The sequence below is a fragment of the Drosophila rhopaloa genome, unplaced genomic scaffold, assembly GCF_018152115.1.
Source record: "Drosophila rhopaloa isolate 14029-0021.01 unplaced genomic scaffold, ASM1815211v1 contig_69, whole genome shotgun sequence".
NCBI lineage: Eukaryota > Metazoa > Arthropoda > Insecta > Diptera > Drosophilidae > Drosophila > Drosophila rhopaloa.
In genome coordinates this window covers 1,219,263-1,233,272 of record NW_025335166.1, presented here as the reverse complement: position 1 = coordinate 1,233,272, position 14,010 = coordinate 1,219,263, and the positions used below count along the sequence as shown (strand labels likewise).

At 44.7% G+C, this 14,010-nt stretch overlaps 4 protein-coding genes across 5 annotated transcripts; 2 read left to right on the top strand and 2 right to left on the bottom strand.

Annotated features, from left to right (window-relative positions):
* Positions 1–67: 67 nt before the first annotated feature.
* LOC108049610 (F-box/LRR-repeat protein 2) lies at positions 68–3,105 on the bottom strand. Its single transcript, XM_017130850.2, has 3 exons — positions 2,948–3,105; positions 1,575–2,834; positions 68–1,512 (listed from the first exon to the last, which is right to left on the bottom strand). Exons 1-3 carry the CDS (start codon positions 2,996–2,998, stop codon positions 754–756), a joined length of 2,070 nt encoding a protein of 689 aa, XP_016986339.1. The 5' UTR covers positions 2,999–3,105; the 3' UTR covers positions 68–753.
* Positions 3,106–4,251: 1,146 nt separating this feature from the next.
* LOC108049599 (dynactin subunit 2) lies at positions 4,252–5,746 on the top strand. Its single transcript, XM_017130827.2, has 3 exons — positions 4,252–4,423; positions 4,498–5,419; positions 5,477–5,746. Exons 1-3 carry the CDS (start codon positions 4,388–4,390, stop codon positions 5,659–5,661), a joined length of 1,143 nt encoding a protein of 380 aa, XP_016986316.2. The 5' UTR covers positions 4,252–4,387; the 3' UTR covers positions 5,662–5,746.
* A 265-nt stretch (positions 5,747–6,011) lies between these two features.
* Positions 6,012–11,539, top strand: LOC108049631 (protein transport protein Sec31A). 2 transcript variants are annotated; one of them, XM_017130883.2, is made up of 12 exons: positions 6,012–6,148; positions 6,339–6,554; positions 6,619–7,582; positions 7,643–7,886; positions 7,943–8,055; positions 8,181–8,237; positions 8,345–8,447; positions 8,592–10,012; positions 10,069–10,176; positions 10,242–10,568; positions 11,062–11,133; positions 11,194–11,539. In XM_017130883.2, exons 2-12 carry the CDS (start codon positions 6,358–6,360, stop codon positions 11,380–11,382), a joined length of 3,795 nt encoding a protein of 1,264 aa, XP_016986372.2. In that variant the 5' UTR covers positions 6,012–6,148; positions 6,339–6,357; the 3' UTR covers positions 11,383–11,539. The 2 variants fall into 2 exon arrangements, with proteins under 2 accessions (XP_016986372.2, XP_016986373.2); XM_017130884.2 differs by lacking the exon at positions 8,181–8,237 and having other exon boundaries at positions 11,194–11,538.
* Positions 11,540–11,578: 39 nt separating this feature from the next.
* On the bottom strand, positions 11,579–12,979 carry LOC108049632. The gene is made up of 2 exons (XM_017130885.2): positions 12,155–12,979; positions 11,579–12,103 (listed from the first exon to the last, which is right to left on the bottom strand). Exons 1-2 carry the CDS (start codon positions 12,903–12,905, stop codon positions 11,598–11,600), a joined length of 1,257 nt encoding a protein of 418 aa, XP_016986374.2. The 5' UTR covers positions 12,906–12,979; the 3' UTR covers positions 11,579–11,597.
* Positions 12,980–14,010: the final 1,031 nt, after the last annotated feature.

Here is a 14,010-nt window from a genome sequence, read left to right as displayed (position 1 = left end):
GTATCTGTTCTTTTCAACGATGTAAAAACAGTCAATAGCTTACATATTAATTCATTGGTAGATCGAATTTGATGCATATTTGTCAAATATATTTCTAGACATTTATTAAATTTTGTATTTATTTTCCATTTGCTGTTGTAAAAACTATTACTCATTTGTGTCCTTATTTAAATATATAAAATGAAACATAAAAATTCTGTTCTGTTTTCGACGATATTATCAATTAAAGCTAATACAGAGTTAGTTATTTGTAAAGTATTTAATTACATCAACAAGAATTCATTAATTCTCCAAACATTCATATTTTTGGCGCTTTTTAGTTAAACGGAATTAACTAATTTTTAACTATTAACGAATCAACATAATTTCAACGCTCAACAATAACAAAAACAATTCAATTAAGGCAACTGAATCACTTAATTTATAATCGTGTACACTTAACATACGAGTCGTACCTTACAAAAAATCACAGTTGAATGTGGACAAACGTTACGTATGAGAATTTAATAGTAATTTTCCTAATCTAAAAGTGTGCGGTTCGTGAAAATTTGAGTGTATATCCAAATACATCTACATCTGCTGCATATAATGTATATTTCACTAAAGCTTTCACAACTATAGCCCCAGTTGATGGGGGCCATTCGATAAAAATAAATATATGTGCGCTGCTCCGGCGGCTGGGGCGATTGACTAGCGGAAGTTGTAGAGCTGAAAGTAGTACAGAATCAGGACAATGAAGATGGCGGCGAAATATCAGTAATCGAGTCGCTTCTTTAGGCGAAAAAATTCGGCGTTGTCTATGCTTGTCAGATTGTCCATATTGAGGTTACGCAACGTCCTCACGCCGGACAGCCGCTCCTCCAGGTCGGTGTACATGCTGCGGCAACGGTAGATGGACAGCGTCTGCAGACAGTTACAGTTGTTGATGATGGCGTCCAGTGTGTGCTCCGTCAACTGGCTGCAGCCGCTGATATGCAAGGACCGCAGGCGGGGCAACTTAGCAGTTACCACCTGGATGGTCTTATCCGTTATGTTGTAGCAATCGGACAGGTCGAGCTCCTCAATTGAGGGACAACTGCTGACCATTGCCTCCATGCCCAACAGAGAAATCTGCTGACAGCTGGAGAGCATCAGCCGTCGTAGCTCAATGTGCTTCAGGCCATATTTCAAGGAAACATCGCTGATCTTGTTACAGCCGCGCAGATTTAGCGACCGCAATCCCCGCAACTGCTGTATGTTGTGACCCTCGAAGTCATCTTCGCGTATCAGGTTCATTTCGTAGGCGGCCAGCATGGCCTGCTTTCGTCTGGCATCCCGCACAATCTCATCCTCGGCCTTGCTTCTCAGCGATATCTTAATGGACTGCAGGGATCCTGCCAGACTGTCCCGTTCTGCCTGCGTGTTGCAGAACGGCGGGTAGAAGTTGTCCATCGAGGACACCTGCGACCCCGACTGCTTGCGACTCAGCTCCAGCTTAGATATGTTTATCCCCGTGAGAGCTGCATCTGTTAGCTAAATGGGATTGCAAAAGATTTACTCGAGTCATTTTACAAAAATTGCATGCTCCGACTTACCCTATTGCAGTGCTCCAGGGAGAGTTCGCGCAGCCAACGCAACTGGCCAATGACCGACTGGATAGCCTCATCGGTGGCCCCATTGACGCAGTGATTCAGGTGGAGCGAGCGCAGGCAGCGCAGATTACTGGCAATGGCCTTGATGCACTCCTCGCAGATTTGCAGATATGACACGTTCAGCTCCTCCATAACATGGTTCTCCTCGCTGGCCACGCCTTCGATGATGCCGCTGCTGGTCAAGCCGTCGCAGTTGGAGATGTCAAGGCTTTTGAGACGCTTTAGCTTGGCCAGGTGGATGGCGCCAACGTTCGTAATACTCAAGCAACCGTTGACTTTCAAGTGCTCCAGTTCCGGATTAGTTTGTACGAGGGCGGCCAGATTCTCATCATTCACACACATCGTGGCCGACAAATCCAGGGCACTTAATTGGGGCTGGGTTGTCAAGAAGTTGCGGATTGTGGCGCAGTTAAGCTGCCTGCATCCGGCTAAATAAAGACGCTGCAGCTGGAGATTAAGGTCGCAAAGGGCCAGCAAAGCCTGGCCAATCAATGTGTTGCTAAAATCCAGGACGCGCAATGTGCGCCTTTGTAGGTTCAGAATGGTTAGGATAAACTTAAAGGTCAGCACAGATTCGCTGGGGAGAACGTGATCCGAAGAGCTGTTGGTGGGGTAAAATCTGCGATGGATGGCATTGTGAAAAGCTATGTGACAGCCGGACATATTGATCGCCTCCAGACTGGGCATGAACGAGGTGAGTCGCATGAGTATGGCGTCGGTGAGGTACTGATTCTCGCACAACGTCAACTCCTTTATGCCTGCTAGGTTGCTGGCCAGGTCGTTCAGGTCGGGACAGGAGTTGTTGTAGGAGTCCAGGAAAGAGCCGGACATGAACAGCGGCAGGCAGCGCTTCAGTGACAGCGAGTGTAGGTGGGGCAGCACGCCCAGCATTCCGTAGAACTGTTTATCATTAAGGTCCACATTGTCCAGAGCCAGAGTGTGGGCTGTCCTGCCCATGAACCGCATCAGCTCCTTCACCTGACCAAGCGTCACGTCCTCGAACATAAAATGCCGGAAGCGGCGCTCGCAGCGCATAAGATCCACCCCCGGACTCAGTTGATCCGATAGCACCACCTTTGAGAAGCAGACGCGCGTGCGCATGTTGAACTCCGTCTGATCCAGTGCTGCATGCCATCTTTGGCAGGTGGATCCTGCCGCCTGGAGATCCGAGTAGCCCAGGTAGCTAAAAATCTTCAAAACAATCTGGGCGAAACAGGAAAAAACACAATCAGCTGACTGTCTAACAGGTATATGGTAGATATAGATACGCATGAAATGATGGATTGGTCACGGGACTATGGATATGATTTACTCACCTCCAGCGGCAGGTCGTCGTACCTGCGCGAGCCATACTCCAAACCAGACATTATTATATTGCTCTCGAATGCGAAATTAGCAATTTTAGTCCAACCAACTAGCAGCTCCCACCGCCCACACACAGCACCCACAAGCTACCCCGAAACTATCTTGGTACCTGTACTAGGTACAGTATGACCGTTCATCGTCGCTTTCCCAACATTCCTAGAAAATACCAATTCAAAAATTTAATTTTACTGGAAGCCCTTTATTTTTAGACCCTTGCAGAGAGTATTCTAATTATATTCAAAAATATGCAACGCACAGAGTCTCTGACCCTACAAAGTATACATAATATTGATCAGCGTCTCCAGGATTTCTAAAGCTATTTTCTATTTCAGGTAGAATATAATTCGAAACGGCCCGAACCGGTCAACTATGTACATAGCTCCTATAGGAACTATCAGGGGAAAAAGAGAAATAAAAATATAGCTTCGTTATATCTTGACATATACCCATATACTCCGAGGTAAAGTGATTTTTCTCGATTGCAAAAGTACGGTTTCAGTTTTTTAAAAATATAGCGACTTTTGAAAAAGCTGCCATAAGAAATTAAAAAAAAATGTTTGTAAGCATGTACAAAAATTCTTCGAGATATTTTCACAATTATATGCATACTGTTTACATTTTATAAAACCGGACGAATTTATCTTATAGCTTCCAGAGACAAGATCGATTTAGAATTTAAAATTTTACCGATACAAATAATTTATTTTATATAGATGCAATAGATACAATCGTTATAGGCGGCTCCCCAATTTACGCGCAGGAAGTTCTTTCGCTCTTTCTAGTTGACACTTCATTAACTTTTTCTGTAAAACTGAATTTCCTACTTTGATACCTCTGCAGAAGTATTATTTCCTAAAATTAAACGATATTGAACGAACAAATATATTCCGCCAAAAAATATGGTATTTGGACTTTAGACTCCCGAAGGAAAGATCACTTAACATTTTTCGAAAAATAGTGTATAACATTAAACCACATACTCTTAAATTATTGTTTACTTATCAAAACCATTAAAATATTGTAGTATATACATATGTACTACTTAATTTCAATCTTCAATAACAGTAAAGCTCATTTTATGGATAACCATACGTATGAATATTTAATTCTTCTAATAGTAGTTATTAATTTTGTTGTGTTACTAGGATAGAAATCATAATTTCAATGCCCAGCTTAACCGTTAAAAATGATTACCATATTACTTTCGGTTAAAAATTAAAATACCGCAATTTAAAATACCAACTTTGGGGAAAAGCGAACTGGATACAGTCACATTTTTAATGACATCAGATTGCTTATAGCAAAAAAGAAAAGAATTTTTGCAAGGCTTAAAACAATAACTATTTCGTCGCCCAAGAATACCGAACACCGCAGTCGACGTGCCCACAGTAATGGCCGACCCCAAGTTCCAGAACCTGCCGGGAATAGTAAGTGGGAACTCCTCATAGCACTGACGTGCGAGCTTTCGTTATTGGATACTTGCTTACTGTCCTACATTTAGGCTTATGACCAGCCAGATGTATTTGAAACTCCCGATGAGTTGGAACCGGATACATCCGACTATTACGAGGAGGAGCCGGAGAATGAGGCCATTGAGCGACTACACATCTCGCCCAGTGTCGCCCACAAGCGATTTAGCGGTGCAACTCTCGAGGGAAGTGTGGATTTCACGGATCGCATTGGACGCCGGGTGTGCCGGGGATATGATGCCCGCGGATCCGGAGACTACGAGCTGGTAGGCCAGGGCGAAAAGGAGACGCCCGTGCAGAAGTGCCAGCGCCTGCAGATCGAGATGAACGAACTGTTGAACGAGGTGGCCGCCCTGCAGGTGGACCGTAAGATCGCCGACGAGGAGAAGCAGTCGTATGATGCGGTGGCCACGGTCATCAGCACGGCCCGAAAGGTTTTAGAGTCGCTGAAGCTGGAGCAAGTGCTGGGAAAGGAACAAGCGCCCGGCAGCAAGCAGGTAAAGGCGCTAATTAGCCAGGTGGAGGAGTTTAAGCAGTCGGGTGTTCTTACTGCCATACCCACGCCCGGCACCGATTTAGCGGCCACCGCACGAGTTGCCAGCCTGGAGCAACGCCTCTCTCAGCTGGAGAAGGTGGTGGGCGCCCAGCCGGACAAGCTGAGCCGTCTGACCGCCGCCACCAACACCACCAATGTGCTGGAGGCCGTGCGCCATCTCAGCACTAAGGCGGCGCTGCTGCAGCCGGACAAACTGGACACTATCGAGCAGCGCTTGACCTCGCTGGCCGGCAAGATGGACGCCATCGCCGAGAAGTCCAGTGGGAGTGCCCAGGACGCGAAGCGCGACCAGAAGATCACGGAACTCTACGACATTGCGAAGCGCACTGAGCCCGTGGTGGAAATACTGCCGCACGTCATCGAACGCATGCAAGCCCTCGAGTCTCTCCATAAATATGGTAAACTTTGTTAGTGACCCTTTTTTTTGCGTAATTAATTGTTAAAATACCCTTTAGCAAACAACTTTGCCAAGATCATCGCTGAGATTGAGCAGAAGCAGGGCACCATTACCACCAGCTTGGTGAACAACAAGGAACTGCTGCATTCGGTACAGGAAACATTCGCCCAGAATCTGGAGACCATCAACATAAAGGTGGCCAAAGTAGAGCAGCGCGTCACGGCCATTTCCTCCGTTAAATAAGAGAATGCACAACATCCGTATTACATATAGCTAATATTTATGAGAAGTATAATAAACCAATAAACATTCGAGTCTTTTTTAAAAAATAAATAGGTGTATTGAAAATTTAGTTTGAGTTGAAACTGAAAATGTAATTGAAAATAAACGATCTAATATTTAATCCAATTAATCCGGATAATGGGCAGAATATAAATTATATTAATAAATAAATTATAAATTATTATAATACACATAAATAATTATTTTAAAATGTGTAGAATATTAAGGCGTTTTATTATTAACAGCAATTTTCGAAAAAAGATTTGGTTTTAGTATATTTATCCGTGTTAGATTTTGTATCCGTGCCGAACGGTATATTGCGTGGCTCAGACCGCGGTCACACTGGCCGTTCCTACGGTTCTTAAAAATATTAATATTTCCAGTTAAATTTAAGCATAAAAAGTCTCGTTGCAGCGCAAGCGAGTGTAAATTATATTCCCAATTAAGTGTAAGTGGCGTAATTAGCATAATTTACTGTTATTATAACAAAGGGGACTATATGGGTGCAAAAATGCATCATAGATGCCAATGGGGAAAAAGTGATGACGGGGCTTACTCCAATTGGACGTGACACAATTTCGATTTAATGGTGCAACCCAAATAATATTTACATTTATTCGCCTTAATTAATTTTACAGCACGAGGGACGTTTGCAAAATGAAGATCAAGGAACTGCAAAAGACGGTGAACATCGCCTGGTCGCCGGCGCAGCAGCAGCAAATTCTCCTGGCCGCCGGCACCGCTGCCCAGCAATTCGATTCCAACGCGAATTCTACTCTGGAGTTGTACTCTCCGAACTTTAGCGATGCTACCTACGATCTGGAGCTTAGGGCCAGCGTGGCCAGCCAGTATAAGTAAGGTTTTAAAGGTCCACAAGATCTTAAACAGTCGTCACTAAACCGGCTTATTATTCGCCAGGTTCCAAAAACTCATCTGGAGCCCCGTGGGACCACATCCCAGTGGCCTGATTGTGGGCGGCTGCGAGGCGGGTCAGATCAACATATACTCAGCCGACAAGCTGCTTGCCGGCAAGGAAGAGCCGCTCCTGAAGCGGCAGGACAAGCACACGGGCGCAGTAAGCGGGTTGGACTTTAATCCCTTCCAGAACAACCTGCTTGCCTCGTGCGCGTCTGAGTCGGAAATTTTAATATGGGACCTTAACAACCCGGAAACCAGCATGAGCCCCGGCGCCAAGACACAGCCGTTAGAGGACGTAAAGAACGTGGCCTGGAACCGGCAGGTTCAGCACATCCTGGCCTCTGTGTTTAGCACACGCTGCGTGATCTGGGATCTGCGCAAGAGCCAACAGATCATCAAACTCTCGGACTCCCAGTCTCGTGTGCGGTGGCATGCCATCGAGTGGCATCCAGAGGCGGCGACGCAGGTCTGGCTGGCCTCGGAGGACGATCAGGCGCCGGTGGTGCAGCTTTGGGATCTACGATATGCCACTGCTCCAGCGAAAACATACCAGATCCATGAGCGCGGAGTGCTGGGAATGTCATGGTGCCAGCAAGACAACGACCTGATGGTTTCGTGTGGCAAAGACAACCGAATTTACTGCTGGAATCCCAATACCAAGATCCCCGAGGGAGAAATCTTGTCTGAAGTAGCAACCACGGCCTCCTGGTACTCCGATGTGCAGTTCTGCCCGCGGAATCCAGCTCTGATTGCCAGCGCCAGTTTGGAGGGTGCTGTTTCTATCTACTCCCTGCATGGAGGCACCCATCACCTGGTGCAGACAGCTAACAAGATTGCCGACTCGTTTCCGGGCATGGATCAGTTCGCACAGGAGCCGATTCCCCAGCAGGCCACGCAAGTGATCTACCATGACCTAGCACACGCTCCCAAGTGGATGAAGCGACCCTGTGGCGTTGCCTTTGGCGTATGTTGGCCTTCAAGTAGTTTCTAAACCTATTTAATAAACCCTTTTTACTATTTTCAGTTTGGTGGCAAGCTAGTGAGCTTCGATGGAACCTCAAAAACGGTGAAAGTCCAGCAGTTAACCACCGAATCTGCTTTAGTGGAGCGGGCCAATGCTTTGGAACGTTCTCTTGTCGATGCCAACTACTCAGAATACTGCAGGCAGAGGGCGGACGAGACATTGGATCAGCATGGGCGCTACATCTGGTATTTTATCAAGGCGAACTTTGAGCTAAATCCCAAGGAGGAAATGCTCAATCTCTTGGGTAGGTCAGCTCTAAACGCACCAGTGGACATAAACTAACACTTCTTACTTTTTAAGGCTACAACAAAGACGACACTGATAGCAAGTTCAACAAGTTTATCAAGGAAACGGAGGGAAACTCGCAATCGGACGTGGATACTCTTACAACCCGCATTTCGACACTGACCCATGTAAGTACTCGTATGAGCGCTCTTATCAGTTCCGAAAAATATTCATTCCACGAACTATCAACCACGTATGCTCATCTTGCTCTGTATATTTCTATCCGATAACATACTCCGTGCCATTGCTGTAGAGCGACTCTTCGGAGGTTGAGTGCGATCAGAGTACAAATTATAGCACCGATAATTCGGTAAGAGCCAAGATTCAAGACTCCTGATCGAAGTAAAAATTACTAGCAGCTTTAAAAAACAGTTAAAAGGGCTTATTTTAACTTATTTATTAATTTTCCATTAACAGCAGACGCAAGATAACAAGTTTGATGGAAATGCCATCGACTCACAAAATCAAAACGACTTTGCCGCTCCTCCGAGGCCGCAATTCAAGGTTCCCAGTGGAGATCGTAAGTAAAACTAGTAATAACAACGGAAAGCATTTAGAAAATAAGCACTTATTTTAATTAAATTTACTTTCCAAAGTATATCGATTCAATAAATTATATCTTTTTTATTACAACGGGTAACCATTAATTAATTGTATTTTGCAGACTGTGATAGCTTGATTGCAGAAGCCATACTTACGGGCAATGTGGAGGCTGCCGTGGAGCTCTGCCTGGAGGCCCAGCGCATTCCGGAGGCCCTGATTATTGCCTCCACGGCTGGCATCGAGACATTGACCCGCACGCAAACCCGCTACCTGCTGCAGCAGAAGAGCGACCTGTCGCACGTCATTTCCGCCTTGGTATCCCGTGACTGGCTGGACTTTGTCAGCCGCTGCACCGTGGACTCGTGGAAGGAGGCTCTGGTGGCCGCCCTGAAGCACAGCGAGCGCAAGGTGGTCGACATCTGCGAGCGGTTGGGCGATAGATTGTTGAGTGAGTGCGCCTCAAGCGCGGAGTTCACACGGAACGCCATGCTCTGCTACATTTGCGCCGGCAGTATCGACAAGCTGGTGACCGCATGGTACCAGTTGAAGCGACTGGAGCAGCAAAATCCCGGTTACAAGCCGAACACCACAGAGCTGCAGGATTTGGCCGAGGTGGTGATGCTGATGTGCAAGTCCCTGGAACAGCAGGGCATATCCGTGGACCTAGCGGGACGGTTTGCCGGATTTCTGACTGAGTACGGTGGTCTTCTGGCCTCCCAGGGAGCGCTCACTGCAGCGCTGCAGTACATTACCACGCTGGGGGGCGGAGCCGCCAACGAGAACGCAATTCTGCAAAGCCTGCGGGATCGGATCAACAACGCTGTGAACCTGGACTACTCCCAGCCACAGGCACCGGTTGCTGCAGCTCCACTTGGCTACCAACAGCAGCGAGGTAGGGGATCGTTCTCGCAGCCGCAGCCATCGGTTCCCCAGCCATACGGCCAGCCAACAAATCAGTATGTCCAGCCCAGCTGGCCTGCACCAGTTCCTCCACTACAGACCACCTATCCAGGAGCCCAACAGCCGCAACCGCCTCCGCAGATATTCAATCCACAGCCCATCAAGCCAGAGCCTTTGGCACACCCACCCCGACCCCTAAGCAATGCCAGCTCCTCGGGTGGTCCTCCCCCGACAGGAGGAGCATCAGGCTCTGGTGGATCAGGACTTTCTGGGCGGTCCAAATACGTTCTTGATCCCTCTGTGGCGGCTCCAACCAGTTCTTATGGCATGCCGTACAATCCCGTACCCGCCCCCGTACCCTCGGCAGTTCCCTTCAGTGGAGGAGTGCCTGGACCGGCACCCCAGCCGGCGAACGTGCCAACTTTTAATAGCAATGCTTTCAACACGAACCCCATTGCGTCTGCCCAACCATACAACCCATCGCCATTCATGGCAGCTCCACAGAACCAATTTTTGCCCGGCGTCAATCCCATCGAGACAATGCCGCCACAAGCTGTGCCACCGGTCATCCAGAATGTACAACGCAATCCGACACCACCGCCAGGCTGGAACGATCCCCCTGCTTTGAAATCATCGCGGGCGGTAAGTGTTCGTAACGAATAACAATTGCAGTGATGTTTAAAATGTTTACTTTTCAGCCCAAGCCGAAACCAGTTGTTGAATCTAGTGCTGCCATCTTCCATCCATTGTTCCCAGTCGATCCCAATCAAAACCAAAATGGCTACGTGGACCCCGCTCAATATCAGGTAATTTATGACTTTCTTAATTTAAATTAGGTTTGTTGAATCATTATTCACACCATTACTTTTAGAATGCACCACCCCCTGGAGGAGCACATAATGCATACTACAACCCGACTGCTTTTAACAACAATCCCCAGCAGCAGCATCAGCAATCCTACCTTCAGCCGCAGCAACAGCTTCAGCAATCGGGAATTCCGAATCAGGGAGGACCTCAGCATCAGAACTGGCAAGGGCAGCAGCAGACGATTGGCTATACAGAGCAGCCAGCTCCGATCCAGCAGCAGCGTCAGCCAGAGCCTCCAAAGGAGAAGCCACCACTTCCCGAGGAGTACATCTACTTGCAAACGGTGCTGGAGGAGCTTAAGAACCGCTGCCTGAGTGCAACAAATGACCCAGTGAGTAAAATTCTTATTCGAATTGCTAAGGATTTTTAGACAGTTTACTAAAAATCGCTAAAGCCTTACTAACTAAAAGACTGTGCTCACCCTCAAAAATCGAAAAAATATTAATTATCAGGGAGTTTTATCGCGGAACAATCATGGTGCTTCTGTCAGTCAGCAAAAAAAAAATTAGTTTAAAGAATTGAATTGCTTTGTTTCTGAATTTTCATTCGCATTATTTACGACTGGTACAAGCATCTAATTGTTAAAACGTTTTTCTAACACATTTTAATAAAATTTTTGATTTTATACAAACTTATTGCTAAGCTTACCTGATTTTTATACCAAAACAAGCTATATTAAATTTCCATTAAGTGTATGGTCGAGAGTATTTTTGGCGTAAATTCTTAAGAAATCGCGGTTCGATAAGGTAATTATTTCCCGATTTTGGGGTTGAGCAACGTCTACTAGAGATTACCCTAAAATTGTTATTGCTCTTCATTAATAGCGCACAAAACGTAAGTTTGTTGATGTGGTAAAGAGGCTCGAAAATCTTTACGACTGCCTAAGAGAAGGCAAGGTAAGTCTGCTCGCAGAACAGTCAAATTATTTTTGGTAACTTAAAATTGTTATCTTCTAGCTTACTCCCACAACGGTGCAATATCTGAATCAAATAATACAGTACATTCAAATATCCGACTACGCCAATGCACTGGAAATCCACACACGCATTGCCTTCGGCACGGACTTTGCGCAATGTGCGGGTTTCATGCAGGGACTGAAGGTTCTCTTGCAATCCGCATCCGAGCTGCAGTTAGTCCTTCGCTAGAGCCTCCTTTCTGGCCGCGCCGCGCCAAGCTCACTAAACGTATATAGTTATTGTGTCTTTACTATGAATGTCTATTGTGTTTTGTAAACAAAGTGTGGTTTCCTTTGTTAATGTAGGCTGCCAGAGTGTCAACGTTATTCCGTATATTGAAATATATTTCCACTTAAATCGCAAATAGACATATGCATAAATAACAAAAAAAATGATCTTTGCTTTCACAACAGTTTCGGCTGGTTCCTAATGTTCTCCAAATCAAGTTGCATTTGTGGCGAGGAGGCCGCCGCTGCCGTTGGAGATCGTGGGCACACTTGCTCCAGTTGTTCCTCGGGCAGCAGGCGGTATTTCTTGAGGTACTTGTACGAAGCATTTGAAATGTCGTTGGGACTCTGGGAGTGGGCGAGATTATCAATCTGGCGAAGGGGTTCTGGATTAGGGGACTTCGGCGACGAGCCTAGGCGAATCTCCTTCATAAGCTCGTCGACGGGCTGGCGCAAGTACTTTAATGCGAGTTCGTTCATCACCATGCTCTTCTCGGTGTTTGGCTTGGCCAGTTGAGGAATCCGTTTACTTTGGGGCGTATTAGCCCGATAGCCCGTAGATTGAGCCATGGGCGGAGTGGATCGTGGAGATTGAAACTGCGGAATCACTCGAGCTTGAGGCGAGGCTACTGGCTCCTCATCTTCTGCTATGTAATCTTGTATAATCGGAGATATTCGTCTGCCTGAAAACCATGAATTTATAACCATTGGCTTTACTTTAATGTTTTACCCACCATTATTGGTAGTCAAAATATCACACTGAATAGCAGTTGATCTGCTGGCTTTCGAGATGGCTTCGGGTTTCACTCGCTGTTGTTGCTCCAAAAGCACCAAACAAAGATTCTTAAGCTGCTGCTGCTCCTGGCGCATGGACTCCATGAGGGAAACCAGTTCCGCCAAGTCAGTCTTATTGGCCAGGTTGCTGACGTCAATGTCCGAGTAAACCACTGAGGGCAGGGAATTACGCGGAGGAGTTGGGTTAAAGGAATCGGTTTGTGTACCAGCACAAATCGTTAGGACATCAGCGTTAGACGAACTGGACAAGCGCCTGCCTTGATAAGTCTGCTGCTTGGGTTCGGCATTATACCCTCCTGAATTGCTGGCGCCCATTTGATTTCCACTTGGTGGTGCATCGTTTGTGTAGTTGCGATTCCTCGTCGCCATAATGTACTCGTTGGATGAGCAAGGACCACTGTTGTTTGGAGGAGTTCGTGGTCCCAATTCCGTGGCAAGGATGGGCGAGAAGTTGACCCGGGGAAGCATCTGCTTCTTCCAAGACGCAAAAGTCGGCGCAGCGCGAGGTGATGGCTCTTGCAGAGGCTGCTGCTGCACCTGAATTTGCTGATCCTGCGGCGCTTGACCAAACAATATGGACACCTCAGGCACAGTGGGTCGTACTATTTCGTTGGTGTGCCCCATTGGCACCGCTGCACTTGGCCTGGGCGCCGATCTAGGCAGCATATCCTCCGTTTCGGGTACAAACATTTTGAATGTTTTTGTTTATTTCCTGGTTAAATTAAATTCGAGCGGGAGAATCAGTCTGATTGGAGCTGGGTCGACTTAGGGATGAAACTCCTGAAAAAGCAAAATAACGATAACAGTTTCAAAAAAAGTGTCGGGTATTAAACAATTGAAAAATGAATTTATAATTGTTTTTGGTAAGTTCCGTACAATTAAGCTAAAATTGGATTTAATATTAAAAGTCCTTAGGAAATTTCTAAAAGCTTACCTTGGTAATAAATAATATGAGGAATAGTACAGCACCTAATGCATATTTCTAAATAACACATGTATATAAAACCTTCTTTATAGTGAATTTGGTGATCGAAAATATATTTATAACAATTTATATTTGTTTCTATTAATTTTCGATTTAGCCGAGTATTAAATTTTAACATTTTACAGTTTTCGGTGCTATGGGCTTTTGCCAATATTCACATTTACCGAGTCCGTTAGAGCAATATGATCACTAATAAATTTCATAAGATAGTGGACGCGTATAATCATTGATCTTAATTTTTTTTTTTTTTTTTTTTTTTTTTTTTTTTTTTTTTTTTTTAAAAAAAAATTTGTTTGGTTTTGTTTTTTTTTTTTTTTTTTTTTTTTTTTTTTTTTTTTTAAAAAAAAAAAAAAAAAAAATTTTTTTTTTTTAATTATTTTTTTTTTTTTTTTTTTTTTTTTTTTTTTTTTTAAAAATTTTTTTTTTTTTTTTTTTTTTTTTAATTTTAATATATTTAAAAAAATTTTTTTTTTTTTTTTTTTTTTTTTTTTTTTTTTTTTTTTTTTTTTTTTTTTTTTTTTTTTTTTTTTTTTTTTTTTTTTTTTTTTTTTTTTTTTTATTTTTTAATTATTTTTTTTTTTTTTTTTTTTGTCTAGGCAACGGATAAAAAATCATGATCAGCAAATATCAAATGTCCCTTAATCCGGGGGTTGTTGACTGGCAAATTATTTTTATATTGTATTATGCTGCTTGATAATGCATAAAAATAACAAAAGGTTTGGACAAACGTACATGTCTATATGTACATATGTACATATATAAAATAATCCACGTTTTTCCCGAATTTGAGCTACCTCTCCAGTGTAATTG

What these genes read in the sequence shown, in the direction of transcription:
- LOC108049610 (XM_017130850.2), bottom strand. Translation starts at nt 2,998, where the DNA reads ATGTCTGGTTTGGAGTATGGCTCGCGCAGGTACGACGACCTGCCGCTG. An exon ending in ACGACGACCTGCCGCTGGAG is followed by an intron (nt 2,835 to 2,947) that starts GTGAGTAAATCA and finishes TGTTTCGCCCAG; the next exon opens with ATTGTTTTGAAGATTTTTAG. An exon ending in CCCTGGAGCACTGCAATAGG is followed by an intron (nt 1,513 to 1,574) that starts GTAAGTCGGAGC and finishes AATCCCATTTAG; the next exon opens with CTAACAGATGCAGCTCTCAC.
- LOC108049599 (XM_017130827.2), top strand. Translation starts at nt 4,388, where the DNA reads ATGGCCGACCCCAAGTTCCAGAACCTGCCGGGAATA. An exon ending in TCCAGAACCTGCCGGGAATA is followed by an intron (nt 4,424 to 4,497) that starts GTAAGTGGGAAC and finishes TCCTACATTTAG; the next exon opens with GCTTATGACCAGCCAGATGT. An exon ending in CGAGTCTCTCCATAAATATG is followed by an intron (nt 5,420 to 5,476) that starts GTAAACTTTGTT and finishes AATACCCTTTAG; the next exon opens with CAAACAACTTTGCCAAGATC.
- LOC108049631 (XM_017130883.2), top strand. Translation starts at nt 6,358, where the DNA reads ATGAAGATCAAGGAACTGCAAAAGACGGTGAACATCGCCTGGTCGCCG. An exon ending in AGCGTGGCCAGCCAGTATAA is followed by an intron (nt 6,555 to 6,618) that starts GTAAGGTTTTAA and finishes ATTATTCGCCAG; the next exon opens with GTTCCAAAAACTCATCTGGA. An exon ending in CAAGGTTCCCAGTGGAGATC is followed by an intron (nt 8,448 to 8,591) that starts GTAAGTAAAACT and finishes TGTATTTTGCAG; the next exon opens with ACTGTGATAGCTTGATTGCA.
- LOC108049632 (XM_017130885.2), bottom strand. Translation starts at nt 12,905, where the DNA reads ATGTTTGTACCCGAAACGGAGGATATGCTGCCTAGATCGGCGCCCAGG. An exon ending in TATTTTGACTACCAATAATG is followed by an intron (nt 12,104 to 12,154) that starts GTGGGTAAAACA and finishes CATGGTTTTCAG; the next exon opens with GCAGACGAATATCTCCGATT.